Source organism: Carcharodon carcharias, chromosome 19, assembly GCF_017639515.1.
Source record: "Carcharodon carcharias isolate sCarCar2 chromosome 19, sCarCar2.pri, whole genome shotgun sequence".
NCBI classification, from domain to species: Eukaryota; Metazoa; Chordata; class Chondrichthyes; order Lamniformes; family Lamnidae; genus Carcharodon; species Carcharodon carcharias.
Genome location: NC_054485.1, coordinates 90,497,227 through 90,521,545, shown reverse-complemented (window position 1 = coordinate 90,521,545; position 24,319 = coordinate 90,497,227). Strand labels below are relative to the sequence as shown.

At 45.6% G+C, this 24,319-nt stretch overlaps 1 protein-coding gene across 2 annotated transcripts in view; it reads right to left on the bottom strand.

The window, feature by feature from the left end:
* Positions 1-1,288: 1,288 nt before the first annotated feature.
* The window catches only part of atat1 (alpha tubulin acetyltransferase 1), a 63,774-nt gene continuing 40,743 nt past the window's right edge, over positions 1,289-24,319 (bottom strand). For both annotated transcript variants that reach the window (XM_041212152.1, XM_041212153.1), the window contains exons 8-12: positions 21,200-21,283; positions 19,049-19,259; positions 6,698-6,804; positions 3,664-3,709; positions 1,289-2,861 (exon numbers count right to left, since the gene is read on the bottom strand). In XM_041212152.1, the coding sequence (XP_041068086.1) occupies positions 2,411-2,861; positions 3,664-3,709; positions 6,698-6,804; positions 19,049-19,259; positions 21,200-21,283 (899 nt within the window). In that variant the 3' untranslated portion in view covers positions 1,289-2,410. The remainder of the gene's footprint in view (positions 2,862-3,663; positions 3,710-6,697; positions 6,805-19,048; positions 19,260-21,199; positions 21,284-24,319) is intronic.

Genomic DNA, 24,319 nt, shown 5'->3' with positions numbered 1-24,319 from the left:
ACATTTGGCCTGAAACGGGTGCCAAAAGCTGTTGGTCAGCAGCTCCACACTGAAAAACATGCACCAAGATCAGGCGCGCTAAACCGGGACAGTTCCACTCAGTGCCAAACATGGCTAAGGCTTAAAGCGCAGAAAGGCCCTCAACTAATAAAATGCCTAATCCTGAGGTCGAAATGGCTCAAAGCTCTTCAGGGTTAATTACTTTGGAAGCGCACCGACTGTTGCAATGCAGTCTAGTGAGTCAGTCATTCAGTTGCAGCAATGTCTCGTAAACAAGAAGTGTGGGGGTGCGTGTGTGGGCGTGCGCGTGTCTGTCTTCCTTGATCACCCTGCCCACACTGTGAATTCCACTGAAGAGTTAACAGTCACGCTCTTGAAGCAAGTGTACAATCAATTAGTGTCTATTCTCCTCGTCTCTTTGGGCTTGCGCGCCTGCCAATGGGAAATAAGGGCAAGACTGGATTGTCTCTGGCAGATTTGATAATGCATTAGCTGAGGCATCCAGGGTTTCAGTGCTCCAGGCCCCGTCGTCCAGCTTAGCCTGGGTCAATGATGCACCCTGGAGAAGGAAGCTAGCTTTCTTCTCTGCTTGACTGCAGCTAACCTTTGTAAGCCAATACACAAATGGGTGGGGTGGTGTTAGTGGGAGGTTTAAACTCAGTGTGCCAGGAATCTGTTGTGACTTTCCCCAATTATACTGCAACAGTACCAGAGAAAGCCATGGCTCATGGCAGAGCCCAGAGAGTTTACATTTAGAACGCAAACTGGAGGAACAGCACCTCATCTTCCGATTAGGCACTTTACATCCTTCCGTACTTAACACTGAGTTCAACAAATTCAGATCATGAACTCTCTCCTCCATCCCCACCACCCCCTTTCTGATCCCCCTTTTTTCTAATTATTTAAACATTTTTAAAATATATTTTTCTTTTCCCACCTATTTCTAATATTATTTTTAAATGTATTTCCATACATTGTTTTATCCACACCTTTTAGCTTATTTCAATCCCTTCTCCCTACCCCACACCCACTAGGGCTATCTGTCACATGCTCATCCTTTCTACCCTTAATGTCACCATTAGCACATTCCTTAGATAATATCATCACTGTCAACACCCCTTTGTCCTTTTGTCTATGACATCTTTGGCTATCTCCACCTATCATTAGCCCTCTATCCAGCTCCACCTGTCCCACACCCCCTCAAACAGCTTATATTTCACCTCATTTCTATTTTTCTTTAGTTCTGATGAAGAGTCATACGAACTCGAAACATTAACTCTGTGTCCCTCTCCACAGAGGCTGTCAGACCTGCTGAGTTTTTCCAGCTATTTTTGTTTTTGTTTCAGATATCCAGCATCTGCAGCATTTTGCTTTTATCTTAGTGTACATTTAGAGTTAGGTTGCGGCAGTGGGTGCACGGGTTAAGGTATGTGCCACACATTCGGGAAAACAGAAACCCTAATCCAAAAGCAAACCACTGCAAGCGCTGGAAATCTGAAATTAAGAACAGAAAATGCTGGAAATGCTCAGTAAGACTGGTGGCATCTGTGGCGAGGAACAGAGCTAAGGATTTCAGGTCAAGTTGACCTTTCATCAGGTCACGTGTTTCTCTTTCCACAGATGAAGCCAGACCTGCTGAGTACATCCAGCATTTGTTCTCCTTCTGCGGCTCCCTAACTACTTTGGTATGGAGGCTCAAGCAGAGCAAGAGGTTTGTGTGTGTACAACACATGCTTCACTGAACTCCCTCCACAATCCGGCATCCCCCTCCTGTCTTACTCCACTGGAGTCTTATAACGATTTTTCAAGCATTCCAACTGTAGCGAGACAGAAGGCAGTGTAAAAGCAATGGTGATCATCCATCTTCAGTGAGGAACACGAAGACTGGTTAAGTTGATGGCTGATCCCTGGGTGGATGACTCCACTGACTGATGAGGTTCTTTGCTCTATTGGTTTATCTCCCACCCCATCCAGCCCCACCTTCAGTATTGAGGCACTGGCAGATCTCCTGTGGCATTGCTCTTGCTCATCGTGCTCAGCAGGGGAGGTTTGGCGCTGATACAGGCATCACTCCATAGAACACACAATGTTACTGCCCCGAAAGTGGGAAATCTGTTAAGGTCACAAGATGCGATGAAAGGCACAACCCTGATGTCAGTTACTGACCAGTTGCTCTCGGCAAGGGAAGGGGCTGAAATGTGCCTGACTCCTGATCAGAAGAATACAAATGTGGAACAACTGTTTCTCTTCTCTTTCCTCGTATTCTCCCTTTTTAAAAAAAACCATGACACACAAATTTGCATGCGTGACTCCCAGCATGGGGAATGGTGAAGGGTGGGGGAGGTCCTGTTACTTGGCAGGGACAAGGCAGTGCCGTGATATTACAGGAAACCCAGGGTCCTCCAAGGGTTCACCAGGGCCTGGTGTTCCTGAACTCATGCTTGCGTCGTATCCACTGGGCGCTGAGGGGAACCCCTAGCTCGACCCAGGGGATGGAACTGCCTTGCTCCTTCCCGCTGTATGGCCCAGGCTGCCGGGCGGCCTCTTCCTCACGCTGGGGCTGCTGCAGCGAGGCAACCTTCCCGTCGCCATCCCTTGTCCCTCCTGCGGGACGTTCCTCCGGCTTCCCGAGGCTGGGGGTTTCCCGAGCCCGGGGTTCCCTGGCGAGGGAGGACATCTCTTTCTGGATTCGAAGTCCGGTGAGGGGCCGCTCCAGTGCCCTGGGTGCCAGCGGGGGTTCGAAGTCTCCGGCGCACAACAGCATCCGGTTCGAGTCCAAGTCGCAGGTGAGGCCCTTAAGATCCAACGGTGGCACACGCTGGGTTGGCTGGTCCAACGGGCTGGTTGGTGAATCCATTACTCTGAATTAAAACACAAAGCACAAAGTATTATTAATTTAACCATGCAAAGCACAAGATATTATTCTGCTGCAACAACATAAGGCCCCTTTAAGACTACAATGCACAAACACTCCACATTCAAATTGCATCAAAATGTACAGCACAGAAACAGGCCATTTGGTCTGACTGGTCTATGCCAATGTTTCATAGAATAATACAACACAGGAGGCCATTCAGCCCACTGAGTCTGCACTGGCTCTTGCAAAGAATTAGTCCTACTTCTACTGCCCACCGTTCTTTCCCCCCATGCCCTGCAGTGTTTTTTCTTCCTCAAGCACTTATCCAATTCTCTTTTCTCTGGAGAAAGCAACATAGATTCATATACAGGGACCCGTTCTCTGCCAACAATAATGTTCAAGCCTTGCGCCTCTTTTGAATTACCCAAGAGCTTGGGGAGCCTATAGTGCCCCGGCGCTTTCCCCATGGCAATGCCTCCGCCCGAGTCGACTTGCAACCGCTCAGCACCCTTTTATCCTGTAGAATAAATTGCTGTGAACGTTTGAAATTTGGCATTCTTGTGTGTGCCCTGATTGCAAGGCAAAAAGCTCTGGCAGCATGTCTCGCTTCTCAGAATCTTCAAGAGTCAAATATTCACCAACAGATCGTAGGTGGTATAGGGCGGGGTTTTGGGGGGGGGTGGGGGGGTGTGGGGCATGCACAGAAACCATTGTTTGAGCTGCAGCATGCGAGTAGAGGGAACCCGGTGATAACCAACAGGCAGCAGGTGGCCAAGGCAGGACAGAGGCAGACGCTTGTCGCTTACCCTAGTTCCAGCTCTTCGGTCCGCCCCGACAAGTCCTGGTCGGAACCTGGAAAAAGAAGCTTCCATTACACTCGAGTTTAAAAGCTCCTCCCTTCCCACTCTCCATAAGGCGCCCAGGAGGACGAGGGTTATAGAATCCCCCGTCTCAGCTCTCGCGCTGCTTTACGTACAATGAATTACCTCGAAATGCAGCGGTTATAGTTACCAGAAGATGAATACCCAGTGTTTTAATTTTTTTTGGCGGCATTGATTACATTATGTTTTATTCCACGGCCACAATTGCAAAAAATATTTATTTTTAAATATTGGGTACAAATGTCCAAGTAAACGCAGCTGACACCAAAAAAGTCTTGTGAATCAGGCACCACAGCATGACAAGGGGAGACATAATAAAGCGGCAAATGGAATGATAAATAAAACGGAAATAAAAACAGAAAATGCTGGACCCAGCAGCATCCATGTTACAATGCTGCCTATATAAGTTACCTAAGCAGAATTGCACTGAGTTTAAAGCAAAGGAAAAGACCACCTGGTCCATGCTGGTGTTCATGCTCTACACAAACCTCCTCCCACTGCCCCCCCTCTGTCTCACCCTATTGCGCATCCTTCACCCCCTCCCAGGTATTAACACAGCTTCCCCTGAAATGCTGCCGTGTAATTTGCCTAAAGTGCTCCAGTGCTAGTGATTTCCACATTCCAACCACTCTCCGGGTATAGAAGTTTCTCCTAAATTCCTGAGGGAGGCCTGTTGGCCAGAATATTGGGAGAATTCCCTGTCTTTTCCTCTTTTTTTTTGAGAATGGAGCCGCAGGATCCTTCACAATCATCCGAAACAAAGGGGGGGGGCGTGGGATTCGAGGTGCGGGTGACGGAGAGAGTGTCTTAGCATCACAGACGGTACAGGAGACGACCATTCGGTCCACCAATTTGCACCGGCTCTTTGGAAAAGCAATCCAGTTGTTTTTTTATTAGGGAGATAAAAGTCAGAGCTGGAATTCGGAGCCACTTGGCGAGTGAGGTACAAGTGGGAGTGAGAGCATCCCTGCAGATTTTATTCTCCTTCAAGTATTTATCTGATTCCCTTTTGAAAGTTTCTGTTGAATCTGTATCCACCACTCCAACAGGCAGTGCATTCCCAATCCTAACTACTCCGAGTGAAATCACCTCTGGTTTTTTTTGTCAGCCGGCTTACCTGTGCCCTCTGGTTATCGACCTTCCAGCCACTGGATTTGAAAGGGCCTCTCGTCCAACACGAGCTCTAACCACTTGGTACTTCCACCAAAGCCAGAGGTTATTAGCTCGGCTCCTGGAGTGAGCCTTCTGACCCTGAGGTGAACTCGTCACCGAGCCCAGTCAAGCAGCCCTTCCTGTGCTAAATTATGCTGACACCAGGCGCTCAAGCCGATATCCTGCCCACAGAGGGGCAAGGACCATGTTAAAGCACCCGACGTGCTGTGAACAATAGAACCTTGAGGAAAGTATCCACTGGAATTCAGAGGAGCAAGAAGCCACTTGATTAAAACCTTTAGGAGCCTGAGGCGCCTTGACAGGATACAAGTGGAGAGGATGTTTCCTCTTGTGGGGGAATCTAGAACTAGGGGTCACTGTTTAAAAATAAGGAGTCGCCCATTTAAGACAAGAGATGAAGAGAATTTTTTTCTCTCAGAGGGTTGAGTGCCTTTGGATCTCTCCTCCTCAAAAGGCAGTGAAAGCAGAGTCTTTGGATGTTTTTAATATTTTTAAGGCAGAGCTAGATAGATTATTGATTAGTAAGGTGGTGAAAGGTTATCGGGGGTAGGCAGGAATGTGGGATTGAGGTTATGGTCAGGTCAGCCGTGATCTTATTGAACAGCGGAGCAGGCCCAAGGGGCTGAGCGGCCTCCTCTTGCTGCTAATTCGTATGTTCATCAGCCATTTATAAATTAATATGGGGGCTAATTTATTTTTTAGAATATAATTTTAAGGACCTGGGTGATGCCAACAAGGTCGGCATTTATTGCCACCTCTAGTCATTGCTCCCAAGGGCGTTAAGAGTTAGTCATGTTGATTCATGATTGGTTGGGGAGGGGTAGTGTGTGGGTGTCACATATTGGCCCAGACTGTGTAGGGTAAGTACAGCCAGTTGCTTTCCTTAAAGGACATTAGCAAATTAGTTTGGGTTTTTAACAACAGTTTTTGAGGCTATTTTATCTGCTGCCAACTCACAAATTACCAGAATTTACTTCGCCATGGTGGGGTGTAAACTTACACCCTCTCTCTCTGGTTGCTAGCCTAGAACCATGACCACTAGGCTACCATACTCTTAACCGTGCCTTAAACTGCTAGCTGTTAAAAGCTGCAATTCCGGCTTTTGTTCAGAATCACCCGTGCCACTTGACTGTAAGCTGGGTTTACCATCTCCAGGGGCTCTGATTCATCCACTCCCACTTGTCCCGGACTCGCCAAGTGGCTCAGCATTCCAGCTCTCCCTCAAAATAGATCTGCTCCCTCTCTGAGGGCCATACACTGTTAATGCTTTTTAGGGACACCGTGGCAAAGTGAAAATATTCCATTTGGCCCATTGACTGTGTGAACAGGGATCAATCAGCCTACCTTGAACTCTTCCCCAACACCCACACCATCAATCCTCAAATGTCTGGAGTCTGTGTTTGGATTTTCTATCTGGACCTCCCCAAGCCGCTCCACCCAGACCACATATCGATCAGCTGTTGGTTCTCTGCTTTTCACAGCAATAAACTCCCGCCCCCTCTAATAATTAGAATTAGTGACTTCATAACACTATGGGAGGTGTGAATGTCCCAGCTGAACAGACACACACACAAACAAAACACAGGGACACGGACTGTCACGGACAGGCACAGTGGCGTGCACAGCCACAGGCAGAGTGACGCACGCACAGCGACACAATAGGCTAAATACAATTTAAGAAAAACTCTCCCGCCTAAGAAATGTACAAAGTACAGGAAACCGTGTTACCTGGAAGCCACATTAAAAGGGAGCTGCTTAAAATGCAAATAATAATTGAATTGCTCACCTGCCGGCCTTGACCGCTCTGCCATGCATTCTGGAGACTGGGCGCTATTCTTGTTGTAGCGACTGTACATGTTCCCCATGGCGACCATTCCCTGCTGCTCAGGTGTGCTGCTCCGAGGAAAGGTAAGGAAAGCAGGGGAGGGAGTGTGGGGGTAAAGGGTGGGGAGCAGGGTGCGGGGTAGGGAAAGGACAAGAGGATTGGGATATGGGCAAGGCAGAGGGGAAAGAGGTATGGAATTTGTTGAAAGGAAGAGAAAGGTTGGGTGGCAGAGAAAGGGAGAAAAGAGGCGGAATGTCGAGAGGAGAAAAAGGCAAAGGAAATATGGAGTGTGCAGAAACCAAGTAGAAAATAATAGGATGGGTGGGAACAAAATAATGAGAATGTCAAGCTAATGAAGATATGGATGAGACAGAGCCAAAAGTAATGAACCAAATAAACTCAAAAGCTGAATGAAACAGTTCTTTTGGCAACAGAAGGTTAACAGCGGGATTTGACTTTATTAAAAACCAAGCAACACACCCTCTCATCACAGCACTGCTCACCACAATTTGGAGGACATGTAGCTTTCCCCAGGGATGGGAATTTTGTACCATGTAATATTTAGTGTGCTATTTGGCTGCAATAGGACAACTGTGCTCAACTTGCTTTGCCTAGTGAAGCCCACAAAGTTTAACTGTTGCAAAAAAATGGCAGACACCAAAGTCAATTAGAGGCTAATTGCTGTAAAGCACACCAAAGTCAATTAGAGTTTAATTGTAGTAAAGTGCACCAAGGTTAATTCCAGAATATTCTTTCCCTCCCTTTTTTCTTTATCTTTTATCTGCTTTCAGTTACATTTTAAAGCAAGTGTTGTGTCTGAAGTTATGTATTATACACACTAGTGGATCCACTGCAAAGGCAGGAGTATTAGACCGGGTGATGCGCAATATATTATTCTGCCGCTGTGTTTAGGAGTGCGTAAATCTCTTTAAGGTGCAACTGCTGAGATTCTTCAAGTTGATGGTTGTTTTTTTAAGCTGGAATTGGCATTCTTTGCCTTTTCCTTTTTGAAAAAAAGACCAATTAAACCGACATCAGTCAAAAAAACACCATCTGTTCATTATCATGATGCTGTTGTGGGATCTTGCTGACAAGCAAGTTGGCTGCTGTGCTTCCCACATTACAGCGACAACTACAGTTTTAAAAGTGCTTGATGGGCTATAAAACGCTTTGGGATATCCTGAGGTGGTGAAAGGTGCTATATAAATGCAAGCTTTTTTTTAAGGACACAAAATTTAATTTAAAAAAGGTTAAAAAGGGCTAAGGTTAGTCAGTAGTTGCTTGATGTTTGCTTAGGGAATTTTTGGATTTGAAAGTATGCCTCAGGTTCAGGGGCAAATGACTGCCAACATTAAGTCACTCGCTTTATGCTTTGTTAAAAAACTGTTTTGCACCCATCACAGTGTAACACCTGCAGTGAAGTAACATTGTCTTTTCAGCACACTCCTGTGGGTGGTTTGTTGGAAGTCGGGTGATATCCTGTGTCACAAGGAGAGGGATGTTATGGCTTATTCTTCTGTTTAAATCTAAAGGTGGGTTCATTCACAGGTCAACTAAGAGGCTGCAGATATTCTGGTTCTGAGTATTCTCCAAGCACATACATTGTGAATGATTGGCTGTTGTTTCTTTACATTTCCAGGCTCCTCCCCCAAAAGTTTGACACACAGGTTTGCATTAGACAGCACGTAAGAATGAAGGAATCCACATTTGTAAAATTGTTACTAACAATCAAAGAGGTTGGTTGCAAACTGGGAGCAAAACATCTGTTAAAAGGCATGAGAGGACATCTGGGGCACTTGCAGGTAAATAAAGCTATGCATAAAACAAAACCTAACAGGGCCACGGTGTAAAGAAGCAACGGGAAATGTGTATAAAACAGTGGTGAGTACTGTGGTCCTGTCTTGCATATCCCATTATAGAAAAGGTATTAAAACTGCAAGAGTGTGAAGAGTGCAGATTAACCAGGACTATCACATAAATGGGAAAGCATTAGGATGTGATACTGGAGACACTGGGGCTATTTTTACTGGAGGAAGTTGCAAGACTTGAGGCTTTTATAATTTTGAAGACAGACTTTTTTTTTTACCCCCAGCTGAAGAGGAATTGTCAATTGAAAATGGCCACCCAGAAAGTGTGGAGTGAGGCGAGGAGAGGTTTATCCACACACAGCATCGTGACAGAATGTAGTGGTTTACCACAGCGAGTGGCTGAGGCAGAGACCATTTGAACTTTTGTGGGAAAATCATAAGTGTTCCATTACATGGATTTGGGCTGGAGGGGGGGTGGCGGGGTTGTGCGCACATTTAGTGTCCCTAGACAGGGTCCAAGGCTCTCACTTGGAATTGTGCAGTGACTCCCACAATAAGGCACGCACGTGTGAATGTTGCATGAGGGATGGGATCAGAGTTAGCCATGATGTGTCCTGCACTTGAACGTCATACTGACGACCTGGGCTCAGACATGGAAGAAAAGTCACTTGGATGAGGTACCGGAGGGGAACTCTTGACCACAAGACTGGTTGCTAAAATGTGTCCACTCTCAGGTTGCATCTTGACCAGGAGGTAGGGGAACCACCAACAGACACCAGGAAATGGCACAAGTGATTCATCACTGAAACAGTGCCTCATAGGCGGGAATTTATCACCGAATGCGGAAATGGAAATGACACTGTTCGCCTGTGTCTACCTGGCTGCCAGGTGCAATGGAGCAAAGGAGAAGCACGCACTGAGCGTAAGGGGAGATGGTGGCGTGACGGGAATGTCACTGGGACCCAGACTAATGCTCTAGGGATTATGGGTTCAAACCCCACCATGGGAGCTGGTGGAACTTAAATTCAATTACTAAATCTGGAATGTAAAGCTAGTCTCAGTATTGGTGACTACAAAACTATTGCAGATTGTTGTAAACACCCATCTGGTTCACTAACATCCTTTAGGGGAGGAAATCCACTGGCCTACACATGACTCCAGACTCCCACAGCAATGCAGTTGACTCTTAATTGCCCTCATTTCAAGGGCTATTAGGGGTGGACTACAAATGCTGGCTTTGCCAGTGAAGCTCACATCCCATGGAAAAAGAAAGATAAATTGGCAGTTTCCAATCTAATCAACGCACCCAACTCCAACACCATGGATGTTTTAGCTGATCTGCTTTACAGCACCAAACATAGCAGCTGGGCACATCCACATGCAGGAGCTGTACCAGTGCCAGGCAGGGGTGAATTTTATCCTCTTATGGTTTAAAAACTGAGGTACTCAGGAGCCAAGCAATGTAGACAGGGGTGAATTTGTTCCTTGTGCCAATGCATACAAGCGCAGTTTTACACTGAGGCAATGCTGAGCTATGCAACACCAGGCAGGAGTGAATAGTTGCCTTTTAAACAGTGGAAGTACAGATCATTTACATCAGTGCTTCCCAAATTTTCCTTCTAGTATGGCCCCATTTTAATGGCCTAGACATTGTGAGAATTTTCGAGAGTGTGTGTGAGAATGGCTGAAGGGTTGGGGGCAGGGTGATGGGGTGTGTGTGGCCTTCAGCTTCTGAGTGGGAGGATGGGGGAGTGTTGGAGAAAGTGAGGTTGAACATGGTGGGAAGTGCTTTTTTTTGCAGCAGGAATCAGGCCTGTCCATTCAGCCATGTCCACTGATAGAAAAATACAGGAAGATTTAAAAAAAAAGGGGTCTAGCAGCTGTTAGCACTCAGTTCAATTCCCATGGCAGTCATTGCTGCCTCGCAGCTCGCAACACAAAATCTCATCCCCTGGCCCCCACTAGGGGTCGTGACCCACGGTTTGGGAATCTCTGGTTTACAGGAGCTGACACCGCGACACCAGGTGGCACACTGAGAATCGTTAGCCAAAACCACGGGAGAGATGGGTAGGAAAAGAGGGGGATGGAAAGAAAAACACGCACCAGAGAGTGGGAGGTCCAATCACCCAGGGCTTTATTGTAAACATAGAAACTACATCGTAGGGTCTTTCGGTCACTTATCTCTTTACGGACATGCAGGAACTAAAATACACGCACGCACACACACACATATCCAACCTAGGGTTATTGGGAAAGACAAGGAGAAGAACACGCTGATCCGACAGCCAATAGATACAACATTTTTAACCATAATGTCACAAGCTGCATCCTGCCATACGTCCATCGGGCAAGAGGCAAATCCGAGCAAGGGATTGAAACTGCATCCGGCAGAATTCACCACGGTTCCCCCGCTCTCCTGAATACCAGGCAGATAAAGTGAGCGTTCCTTACGTTACTCATTCTGTTCTCCTCTACCTCGCCTGCAAAGCATTAACAAGCACCCCCCCCCCATTGCCAACAAGCTCCTCAATGAAGTTGATGTAGAAAATTGACACGGAGAACTAGAGGTGTGGCAAGGACAGGGCAGGCTCTCTCCTCGTGAAACCGACCTGACCTGGCCCGGCCCTCACACTCAATGTTTAGCTGGTGGGAGGACAGGCGAGGGTGGCGCAGTGGTAATTGTGCCTAATTCCCACCCCCTCACCCCACCTTGGGGTTGCAGAGGACCACTGAGGCGCAACTCAAGATCGGCCAACTCAGCAAGAGGCACGCTGGGATCTATGCTCAGTACCAAATCAGGCAGTGCATTTACAAGTGCAGTCTCAAGACACACTTAAGGTAGCCGGCCATCTCCTCTTAGAACTGGAGGTATCACCCGCAAGACAAGGTCTGTTGCAAATGCACAGAACATGACAGGGTTGGGGTTATGGCCCCTGACCTAACAAATCTGTGCGCTTAAATCCTGCCAGGGCAACTTGTGAAACTGGCTTCAATAAATCTCGTCTCTTCTGGGCTGTCACCTGAAGCCATAGGAGTCAGAATTAACCTGCCCGCTGGGCAAACCAACAGGATCAGAGCGATGCCGATTTTACACTCTGCCCTAATTTAATCTCTGTTGACTTCAATGAGTCATACCATTATGGGTGTAAAACAAGTGTCCCACTAGGTCCTGCTGCCCCTATAATCCCCCTGCTCTGGCCCCCACTCGACTCCGGTCCCACATTATGTGGTGTATGCAAGGCCCTTTGAAGTGGCCTCAGACATAACTTGGTTGGAAACAATATCAGGGCAACTAGAGACAGGCAATAAATTCAGCTCCACACAAGGAGAGAGAAAAATAAAAACCCAATTTGCTGCCTCACTTCTCAGAGACATTTTCCAAATCATAAATGCTTTTGCCCTCACTATCCGATGAAGATGATAATTAAATTTTTTTTCCCCTCAAATTCATTCACAGGACGTGGGCATTGTGGCCTCTAAGTTTTTTTTAAAAGTTGTGCATGCCTGTTGATTTATATGTATGCTACACCTTTAACTTTTTTTGTGCATGGCTGCGCACACCCGGCATTTTAAAGGAGACAACATGAGTAGCCTGTGTGATACCTTCTAGGTTGCAGCGCACAGCTGTATTTGGGACACTGGATGTGGGTGTCACTGGATAAGTTAGCATTTGTTGCCCATCCCTAATTGCCCCTGAGAAGGTGGTGGTGAGCCGCCTTCTTGAGCCACTCCAGTCCATGTGGTGTAGGTACACCCACAGTGCTATTAGGGGAGGATTTTGAACCAGCAACAGTGAAGGAATGGCAATATAGTTCCAAGTCAGGATGTTGTGTGGCTTGGAGGGCAACTTGCAGGTGGTAGTGTTGCCATGCATCTGCTGCTCTTGTCCTTCTAGGTGGTAGAGGTCACTGGTTTGGAAGCTGCTGTCGAGGGAGTCTTGGCGAGTTGCTGCAGTGCATCTTGAAATGATACACACTCCTGCCACTGTGCATCAGTGGTAGAGGGAGTGACCGTTGAAGGTGGTGGATGAGGTGCTAATCAAGCAGGTTGCTTTATCCTGGACACTGTCCAGCTTTTTGAATATTGTCGGAGCTGCACTCATCCAGGCAACTGGAGAGTACTCAATAAAATTCTGACTTGTAGATATTAATCACAATGAGCAGAACAACTTCCTGACATCAGTCCTGAGCTGGCCATTTACCGGTTTCTGCCTAGGACCACCTTGTCCTGTCGACTAACCTAAAGAGAGATGCTGCAGACCTGCCTTTTCTATTACATTTAGTACCTTGCATACTTCCATTTAAACAGTCCCCTCCAGTCTAGGCCAAAGAGGCCTTCTGCCACAATGGCAAACGGCTCAACTCTTGACTCAGTCTGAGCCAAGTGGAGAAGAGGATGTTTTGTAAAATAACATTTTGTAATGACAAAATTAGATGGGAGTAAGCCAAAAGTCTGCCAGCCAAAATGCCCCAATGCCTTGCGGGCAAAGGGTGAATCATTTCTTTCAAAAGCACCATCCAATATGGACAGAAAGTGTTTATTGAGGCAAGTGAAAACAAAAATTGCGAGAGATACTCAGCAGGTCAGGTAGGGCAGCATCTGTGGATTCAAACAGAGTGGATTCAAACAGAGTTAACGTTTCAGGTCAAATAGACCTTTCATCAGAGCTGAAAAAAGATAAAAAATGTAATAGGCTTTAAGTTGATGGAAGGGGTGGGGGGGGGTGCAAGGAGGCAGAAAGAACAAAAGGGAACATCTCCGTGATAGGGTGGAGAGCAGGAAAAATTAAATAAAAAATTTCATGGTGCAAAAGCCAAGGAGTGCAGTAATGGGTATAGTAAAGAAACAAAAGATACGTCGAGATGAGGTGTGAAGGGCTAAGTAGCAGCTATCTGAATGCAACATGAAGGGATAAAGAAAGGTGAGAGGAGGTGGTTGTGTGTACCGACAAAAAAAAAATGCAAGCTGGAGGCAGAAGCTGTGATCCCAAATTGTCCAACTCAGTGTTGAGCCCAGAAGGCTGCACAGTGCCAAGACAAAAGGTGAGGTGCTGTTCCTAAAGTTTCAGTGGAACACTGCAGCAGGCCATGGTCAGGAAAGGTCAGATTGGGAGCAAGGTGGACCATCAAAATGACAAGCGACTGGAACCTCAAGGTCATGCTTGCCTGATTTAATCTCACCTGCCCTCTACCCTATCACTGACCTTCCCTTTTGTTCTTCCTCCCCTCCCCTTCCACCGGCTCAAAACCTATTACATTTATAACATTCTTGGTTCTGATGAAAGGTCACCTTGACCTGAAACATTTACGCTGTTGCTCTCCACAGAGCATCTGCAGTATTTTGCTCTTTCTTTTTTAAGAAAAATAAAAGTCGACGGACACCACTCTCACCCCAACGAGTTGGATGGAGGATTTGTTTGGGGGCGGGGGGGTGGTGGTGGTGCAAGGGGGAGAACTTATGGCAGGACTCAGTGATAGTCTATCTTACACCAAAGTCTATTTACTCAACAATTAGGAACACCGCACAACAGCAAACAGTCTACAGAGTCTATCTAAAGAAAGTCTCTACAAACTACAGCAAACAATCCAATGAAAATCGCTACCAACTACAGCAAACGGAACTCATGACTGTAACTACAGCAATATCTCCTGATAAAAGCAGGATTACTCCTCCAGAAAAATGCAGTTAGTGGAGGATAATTACTTTTAGGCACATGAAAACAAACCCAGTCACTTAGGGCTGTATGGTCTCCTGGTGTGATTGATGAGGGAATTACCCAGTCAGAATGGAGCTAATGGGAATGGCGGCGTCACTTTTAGATGCTCATTATTTGGACATTAGTGGAGGGGATAGGATTGCCAACTCTGTTTGGACATATTACTGGACGCATCAATGCATGACAGTACCCCTTCCAAACATCCACACTGCCAATTGCCCTACCATTGCTTGCCTGACTCGTCCTTACTCAGAGTGCGCTGCCTTACCATTGCCAATCTGAAATCAAACAGACCCTTCATTACACGATTGGATGATTTTAGATTACTCATCAAACAGCTTTTCTCCCTTATATCATATCTTTCTAACTAATAAATAGAAGAAAAAAAGAGTTTGAAGAAAAATTTTTTTAAAAAAGTTTTGTAAGGTCCCTATGATTTTTCTCCCCAGGTTTGTCTGCATCAGTGGCAATGCCTTGACCAAGAGCTGACCTGGTCGATTTGAATTTGAACAATAGCTTGGCAGTTAACTGTTTCTTGCTGCATTCTTCATGGCAATGCCTCCACCAATCAGAGCCCACTTGCCAAATAATAAGCACTCTCTTCTCATGCAGTATAAATTGTTGTGCCCTTTACTGTTGGTAATCTTGTGATCTGTCCTGATGAGTACAAGATGAAAAACTTAAACAGCAAACGACTATTTTGTTTCATAGTAACATCGGAACAGTAGGCGTCCACCTGGCCCTTATTGTTTGTACCATCATTCAATGGGATCACGGCTGATCTGCAAACTAACTCCATAAACCCACTTTTGCCTCAGATCCCTTAATACATATCTATCAATCTCAGATTCAAAATGAATTTATCACATGTCAATTGACGTTTGCAGATAGGAATTCCAAACTTCCAGCGCCCTCTATGCAGAGAAATGTTTCCTAATTTCATTCCTGAAGTGTCTGGCTCTAATTTTTAGACCACATCCCCTAGTTCTGAACTCCCCAACCAGCAGAAATAGTTTCACTCCAACTACTCCATTGGTTTCCCCTGAATATCTTGAAATCGTCAATCAAATCACCCCTTAACCTTCTAAATTCCAGGAAACACAATCCTAATTTGTGTAACCAGTCCTTGTAAGTTAACCCTTAGGAGTCCAAGTTATCATCCTGGCAAATCTCCATCTAAGGCCAATATATCCTTCCTGAGGTGTGCTACTTAGAACTGTCCTCAATATTCCAGGAGTGCTCTAACCAGGGCTTTGTACAGCTGAAGCATGACTTCTGCCCCCTTGTCATCTCATCCTTTAGATGTAGCAGCCAGCATTCCATTAATCTTCGATTTTTTTTATTGCACCTAATCATTTTAATGATCTCCGCAACTGGATCCCCCTCCTCCCCGACCCTCCCCACCCAACCCTCCCAAGTCTCTTTGGACCTCCAGTTTCTAGCTTTTCACCATTTACAAAGTAGCCTGCTCAATCCTTTCTTAGGTCCAAAGTGATGACCTCATATTTTCCCACACCTAAATCCACTTGCCAACAGCTTTGCCACTCAACTTATCAATGTCTCTCAGTAATTTTAGGCATCTATCTACACTGCTTACAATGCCACCTACAGAGGGAGCACTGCATTGTTGGAGGTACCATCCTTCCGACAATCATTAACCATGATTCGGCTGCGTTATTTTGAAGAGGAGCAGGGAAGATCTCCTCGATGCCCTAGCCAATATTTATCCCTCGAACAACATTGTTAAAAAAACAGGTTTTATAATCTGACATCTTGCTGCTCGTGGGATCTTGCTGTGTGGAAGCTAGTTCCCACGTTTCCTACATTATGACATGACCACACTGTAAAGTACTTTGCAAGATATCCTTAGGTCATGAGGTGCGCAATATAAATTAAACTTCTGTCCTTTTCTTTATTTATATCTTGGCTATCAGGAGGAATGAAAAGTTTGTGAATATTGAATACCAGGTGCTATAGGTCACTTTCTTGCATGCAAAATACTAGTGAGAGTCAAAACATGGAGGGATCAGATAAGATGTTGATGTCCCCTGTGATACTGAAGGAAAAACTCGAGTGCATGCACATTAACTGAATGTCTGTGGTCGCAATACCAGTGAGATTGCTGATAATAATGCTGACGATCCCATTTGAGATACCAATTTTCCTCCTTAACCCCTACAATATATCTACTAAACCTGGGTCGTCTGTTTGCTTTCACTGTTCTAAATTACACTGATGGTGCCCGCCCACCCAAAAAAAACCCAAATAATTGCTTGATGGTACAGTCACTGCAGGTTCCACAGCGTGGGATATTGCACATGGTTTTTGTATAAAACAGAGCAATGCAGAAATAGACCATGGGAGACGGCGGTGGATTCAACACACATTCATTCACAGAAACTGCTTTACCCCTTAACCAACTTGTCTTCCATTTTAAAAATCATAAGTTAAATTACTGATAATTACTCACCAACCATGGCCCATCTTGTTTAGGAACCCACATTCTACATTGTCTGGGCTCAAGATCAGTAGAAGTCCTCTTGCTCAAAAAGATCAACAGTTCCTCCATTTTGGGAACTACTGCTGCAAACCCAATTTCTCAACAGAAAGCATGTGCAATTTTTTTTTTTTAAAAAAGCAAAACTTCCAATTTCCAACCCCCGCACCCACCCCGCCCCCACCCCCAACTGCTCTTCAGAAAGTGTCAACTTTTCAATCATCATACAGTTACTCTGGTAACAAATTGACCATTTTTCAAACATGAGCCAAGGTGGGTGAGCGCTGCTGGCATCACAAAAGCCCAATCCTCTTCTCTCATGCACATATAACACGGCTATGCTTTTCCAAATAGGAGCCGCTGAACAATCTGGGGGCAGAAATGCAAAACCCATGTTGATCTTCAGCCTTCCCTCGTCACCCCCCCACCCCCACCATAACCTTAATTCAGAGACACTGAGGCCAATCGTAATACTCCTGCTGCTGTCCCAGTTGAGATCACAGAGACTGATCAATTTCTTGCTTTTGTGTGGCTAACAGATCTCGGAAGAACTGGGACAGCTGGTTTCACAACATTATGAACTTTAAAATGGCCAAAGCGATCATGGGGAAGCAGCTTTTTTTTTATATAACAATTATCCAGAGACGATATTGTCAACAACACGCCTCTTTAAAAAAAACAGAACGAGTAAAAAAACATCCAAGAGATTTGTAAAAGATAAATTAATACAGTTGCTGTTCTTACAAGTTTTTAAAAAAAAGTTTTAATCAAATTCACTTAATAAACGGAAGGTTTGGACATCACTGAGGGGCTATGGAAACCGGAGTGGGTCTGACATCAGGAGAATGTCATTGGAAAGAAAGCTGGGAGCGAGTGAGGGAGCTGGGAAAGAAGGAAGGAGAGACAGAGACAGAAAAGCAGAACTTAAAGAGCAGGCAAGATCCCAATGTAAATATATAGGCAAGTGATACAGGCACGCAAGACACAGATATGCAAGGCACAGACACGCAATACAATCAAGAAACAAGGAAGCATCAGCTCCAGATAAACGCATCCTGATCCAATATAACACACCAAAACTTTTTCCCACTCATTCACATTGTACGCATCAAATCTCTTACTCATTCACAATGGTCTGAATCCAATGGGTCTAATCACTTCCAAGTAACAGATGGTACAGAAGCCAAAACCTTTTCCCTTCCGTTCCCACTCTACAGAATCCCAACAGATCTTTCAACTTACTCCGTCAGCAAGACTGCCTATTTTCACCTCTGCGACAATTCCAGTTTCTGCCCTTCTTGGCTCATCTGCTGCTGAAACCCTCACCCATGTCTTTGTTACCTCTGGGTTTGACAAGCTGATGCTTTTCTGGCCATCCTCGAACCTTCCACCCACCCACCGTAAATGCCAGCTTGTCCAAACCTCTTGGTGCGAGTTAGGACATGGGCAGCAAACCCCACTCACCCATCATCCCTGCGCTTGCTGACCTGCATTGGCTCCTGATTCCACCAAAACCTCAATTTTAAAATTTTCATCCTCGTATCCAAACTCCACCCCCATCCCCCAAATATTCATCCTCGTATTCAAACCCCACCCCCCCCGCCGACAACCTTCCGAGATGTCTGCAGTCCTCAAATTCTGGCGTCTTGCATGTTCTCTGTCCCACCACTGGTTGCCATACCTTCAGCCTGAAGCCCCCCTTAAACCGCTCCTCTTCTCAAGCTCTCTCTTCACCTTTAAGGCACTCTTCAAGCGACCTTTTTAACCAAGCTTTTAATCATCTGTCCTAATATTCTCATATATGGCTCAGTGCCACCTCCGTCTGTGAAGAACCTTGGAACATCCTTAATAGGTTAAAAGGTGCTATATAAATGCAAGCTGTTATTTTACAACTAATGCTCATATCAAACTAACTCCTTTTTGGAGGAGCAGTCAAGGCTTATCTTCTTTTTTGGAATGGTCTCTTAAATTCATACCACTGCATGTTTAAGCATCAAAGTTTTCCTGAGGCAGGTCCTTTTGGGTAAACCCTACATCGTGAAATGATTTCAAAAATCCCTATTCTGTTTCATGTGCAACAGAAACAGGGGTAGGAGCATAATAGGGCAGCTCCCCCAATCAGTCCAATGTGCTCAAACTCCTTCCCCCTCCAGGACGCCTGCACAACACTGGGCACCCATAGACTTCATCTCACCTATCTCTCTCACACACATACACACAACCATCCCCTCCACCACCCCCCTGTGATGTCAATGAGCCCAAACCAGAGCTGCTTCAGTATCTTCGCTCACCTGGTTCTCCTCCTTTGGGCCACGAGGTTGTCAGTCTCCCTACCGCCATTCACTGACTGGGGATGTGCCACTCTGATGTGTCGCAGTGCCTCCTGGTGGCTGAGCTGGGGTCGGCCTGGCTGCCGGTGGGGGCTGCGGCCCAAGCTGTTTGAGCGAGTCAGAGAGGGCGACTGGTTGAATGGCCAGGGGAGCTCCTGATCTTCAGGGGCACCTGTTACCGAAGAAAAATGTAGTAAACCAACTGCCCTTTTGACAAGAGTAGATTGGGGGAAACTGTTTCTACTGGCAGGAGGAGCTCAGTAACCAGAGGACACAAACTTAAAGACAACTTTCTGCAAAAAAAGGAATTCTCTAAAATCTAGAGGGTTGTGGATGCTCCATCGTTGAATACGATTAGGGTTGGGATAGACAAATTTTTGGTCTCTCAAGGATATGGGGAGCAGGTGGGAAAATGGAGTTGAAGGTCAAGATCGAGATCAGCCATGATCGAATTGAATGGTGGAGCAGATTCAATGGGCCATAAGGTCTACTCCTGCTCCTATTTCTCACGTTCTTAAAATAATTATGATAATCTGCACTGCCTGACAGACTACATAGAAAACTTATGGCACAGAAAGAGGCCACTCAGCCTATCATGTCCATGCTGGTCGAAAAGGAACAAGGAGTTGGTATGAAGTACAGCAAGCAATTAGGAAGGCTAATGGTATGTTGGCCTATACTGCAAGAAGACTAGAGAACAAGAAGAAGGCTTGCTACAATTGTACAGGGTTTCAGCGAGATCACACTTGGAGTACTGCATGGAGTTTTGGTCTCCATATTTAAGGATAGACTTGCTTTGGACGTGGCACAGCAAAGGTTCACTAGATTGGTCCCTCTGATGAGAGGCTGAGTAAATTGGGAGTTGAGAAGAATGAGAGGTGATTTCAAGAAACGTAGAAGGTTCTGAAGGTGCTTAACATGGTGGACACAGATTGTTTCACTTGGTTGAGGAATTTAAAACATGGGGTGCACAGTCTCAGGATAAGGCAACAAACATTTGGGACTGAGGTGAGGAGAAACTACTTCATTCAAAGGGTTGTGAACCTTTGTAATTCTGTACCCGAGGGTTGTGGATGATCCATCATTGAATACGTTTAAGGCTGGGATAGATGGATTTTTGGTCTCAGGGAACTAAGGGGTATGGGAGCAGGCAGGAAAATGGATTTGAAGATCAGTCATGAACATATTGAATTGCAGAGTAGGCTACTCCTGCACCCATTTCTTGTGTTCTTAAAAAAAAAGTTATCCAGCCTAATCCCATGTTCCAGCTCTGACCTTTTAGACAAGGTTACTGCACCTCAAGTACACATGCAAGAGTTTTATTTTAAAACGCGAGGAGATTTTCTGCCTCTACCACACTTTCAGGCAGAGTTCCAGATTCCCACCATAGTCTGGATGAAAAGGAGTCACTCCTCAACTCCTCCAATCCTTCTGCTAATAACTTTGAATTCACGCTTCCTGATTATTGACCTTTTTCCGCTAAGTTTGCTTTGTGGAAGCGGAATTGATAGTAATTTTCAGAAGGAATTGAATGAATACTTAAAAAGGAAAAATTTGCAATGCGACATGAATAGGGGGAAGGGCAGTGGCACTAAACAGAGGACAACAATTTCAAAGAGTCTGCACAGGCATGTGGCTGCCTCCTTCGCAATAGGATTCTAAAATTTTTGATATTTCTGTTAAGCCAGTGAGGTTCTCAAGACTTTGCAGCCGCTATCTCACTGAACGGTGGAACAGCCTCAAGTGGCTAAATGGCCTACGCCTACTCCCACGTATACTGAAGAAACTCCTAAAGCAACATTCAGGAACACTGCACCATTGAGTGTTGGATAAAGCTCTTCACCTTCAAATTTCCTGCACAGTGGGTTCCTCTTTGACCAACGAGATGGACTTCCTAGGCTTCTTGTGCAGCTTTATAAGGTCACTCAAAGGTCGTTAAACAAGCAAATGTGTCACAGCAATTAATAAAAAGTGCAAACAATTTGCTTTCTGAAGCACAGAGATGAGGGAGGTGGTGAACAAACCGGTTGAGATGTTGCAGTATGGTGCCAGTAAATGGAGCGAGGGGGTCACTGACCGTCACACGCTGTGATGGATTAAGGAATTACTCACCATCCCGCACGGTAATGGAGTATGGTTTAATATCCTGTTCCACTTTCTTGGGGATAGTCCTGTGAACCAGCCTTTCCCCACGCACTGCATGACGGAGGACAAGAGAAAGCAATGAGAATACAAAGCTACAAAGAATTCGGAAAGCAAAAGACATGTTCATATTGCAGCTCAAATGAGTTCATGTACAATCATTTTGAACTATTCTCATGTTCAGGCACTGCTTTTATCCAACCTGCCATTTTGTACTGAGCAACGCCCTTGGATAGTGTTGGGGTGAATGACGAACTGATCCACTTACATCCATACCAGTCTGGGGGTGGTGGGTTGGGGGAATGCTTAGTCTAAACATCGAAAATCTCTATGCACTCCTCTTAAATGCCACTGCATTTTGAACACCTAACATGAGTTAGCGGAGCAGGCAAAGAGCATCTAGGTTTAAACCACAGCACCTTGGGCAATGAAGCACTCTTTCGGAGCCTCACTGGAGCGTCAACCTGGAGCATGCCCCCAAATGGCTGGAGTGGGGCTTGAACCCACAACCTGACTCAAGAGGTAAAAACACTACCAACTGAGTCGAAGTGTCACATTCAACAGACTCTTGGGACTCGAGGCTAATGTTGGCTTCTTGTCAAGGGTCTGCCCCCTTTCAGGCTTTCAATCTCCCTGCATCACATACCACCCCAGACCAGAACTGTGCTCCTTGGCACGGATCTCTTCTCAAATGCTTGTGAGTCCAGTCCTCGTCACAAACTGATAATGGTAAGGAGGCCATTTGGCCCATCATGCCTCTGCTGGCCGTTTGAAAGATGAGTCCAATTATCCCCATTCCTTCCTGTACTCTTTCCTTGCAGCCTGCAAACAATTTTTTCTTTTCGTTGAACCATCTCATTCCCTTTTGAAAGTCATGACTGAATCTCCTTCCACCACCCTTACAGGGAGTGCATTTCAGATCGTCATAACTCCCTGCGCAAAAAGTAAAAAAATTCTTAGCAATCCCCTTCTTTCCAATTACATTAACCTGTCCTCTCTGGTCACTGACGCTCCTGCCACTGGAAACAGTTGTGCCCTGTCTGCTCCACAAAAACCATTCTATTGTCAGGCAGCTCTTCCTCTCATTTTCCTTCCCTCCTGGGGAACTACTGAGTCTCTGCCCAACCTGCAAAGGCACAACCTGGTCATTCCACAACTCAACACTGTAACATACTATCTGGAGTCAGAGTCTATAGTGCAGAAGCAGGCCATTCAAGTCAACTGATTCGGGTCATCATTTTCTGCTCCACACAGGTTTCCTCTCACCCTACCACATCTCTCTCTATCGGCATAGCCATTTACTCCTTTCTTCCTCCCGCACAGCCCTCAAAAGGCATCTACGCTATTCGCCTCAACCACTGTTCTGGTCATAAGTTTCACATTCTCATTATTCCCTGGGTACAGAAGTTCTTTGTGAATTCTCTGTTGGATTATTAGTGGTCATTTGCAAAAGTAATTTTGGAACTAACAGCTGTTATTGGTATTAATAATCATTTTCACTAGAATTAGGCACCCTAACCCATATGAAAAGGCTTACGTAAAGCCAGGAATATTTACTGCGGAACAGAACATGTTGCTCAGGGGGGAACCATCGAGGCATTCACAATTCTAAGGGATGTGGATAAAATGAACTCTTGACAGAATTACAATCTCTACAAAAGTGGACATAGATTCAAACTTATAAAGGGGAAGGTGAATAGAAGGTTTAGATGCAGCTACTTTACATAAAGTGTAGTGCATGAAAGAAACATAATATCCCAGGGAAACAATGGAGGCCAAGAATGTCAGCCAATTGAACAGGGAACAAAGTAAAAGAAAGAAAAATTTGCTTTATATAGCTCTCATCACACCCGCTGTCCCTCAATTTGAGGATGACATCTACTCAGGGTCGCCGGTTTCGGCCTTCGTGTGACCGAACAGGCCGATTCTCGACCCGTAAATCTTTTGAGCACATGGGGCAGGATGTCCTGCTCTTGCCTTCGCTGCCGCTGCCCTGAAGCATCCTTAAGATGGCGTGACTCAAAGCGTGATGCAGTTTGATGGGCAAGTTGTCACCATTTTCTCCAGCTTCTTGAATGTAGAATTGAAGAGATCGAGACTGGCGTGCAAAAATGGTGCAAGGTTGCAACGACGCTGCAGTAATCCACAAACTACAGATCACGTACGTCAATGGTGGGCAGTTGGTTTTGGTAAGGAGGCGAATGGCGTTAAAGAGTTTTCCAACTGGAGGGTATTTAATAGCAAGCTCCTCCCAGTCATTAGTGTCGTTGTTACGCTTCAAGGTGATCTTCAGAGTGTCTTTGAAACATTTTCTTTGTCCTCCCCTGGAACAATGGCCATTTGAGAGTCGAGAAAACAGGACCTGTTTTCGTGCAGGGCAGGCACTTTTTGGCCATCCAGACCATCAATGTTGATTTTGCAGGAGTTTTGCCCGAATGCTTGTGGAGCTGGTTTCTGGTGAAGGACACTAGCTTTCGTTTGGCGGTCCTCCCATCGAATCTGAAGGGTGTGGTGGTGGAATTTTGTGAGTGCTCTTATATGCAGTACAGGTCTCAGTGAAGTACAGGAGTGATGACGACAACACTAGGACTGCTGTTGACTTGCAGAGATTTTTGTTGTTAAACACATGCTGCAATAGTTTGTAGGAGGTCGAGCTGGTGCAGCTGATCCAGTGTTCAATCTCCCCGACAATGATGACCTTTTGAGAGAGATGGCAGCCAAGATATGGGAAGTGTTCAACACATTCCAGTGTCTCTCCTTCAAAATAAATGGGAAGAGGAATATTTGGCTAACCAGGTCTGGGTGAGTTTTGGCAACATTCAAGGACAGGCCGAGTTTCTTGAATGCAGAATTGAAGAGATCGAGAGTGGCGTGCAAAAATGGTGCAAGGTTGCAACGGCGCTGCAGTAATCCACAAACTACAGATCACGTATGTCAATGGTGGGCAGTTGGTTTTGGTATGGAGGCTAATGAGTTTAAAGAGTTTTCCATCTAGAGGGTATTTAATACTCAACCAGAGGGAAATTGATCTTTGATGAGGTGAATGGCCACTGTCAGGTAGTTTGCAAATAGCATGGGGGCTATTACATA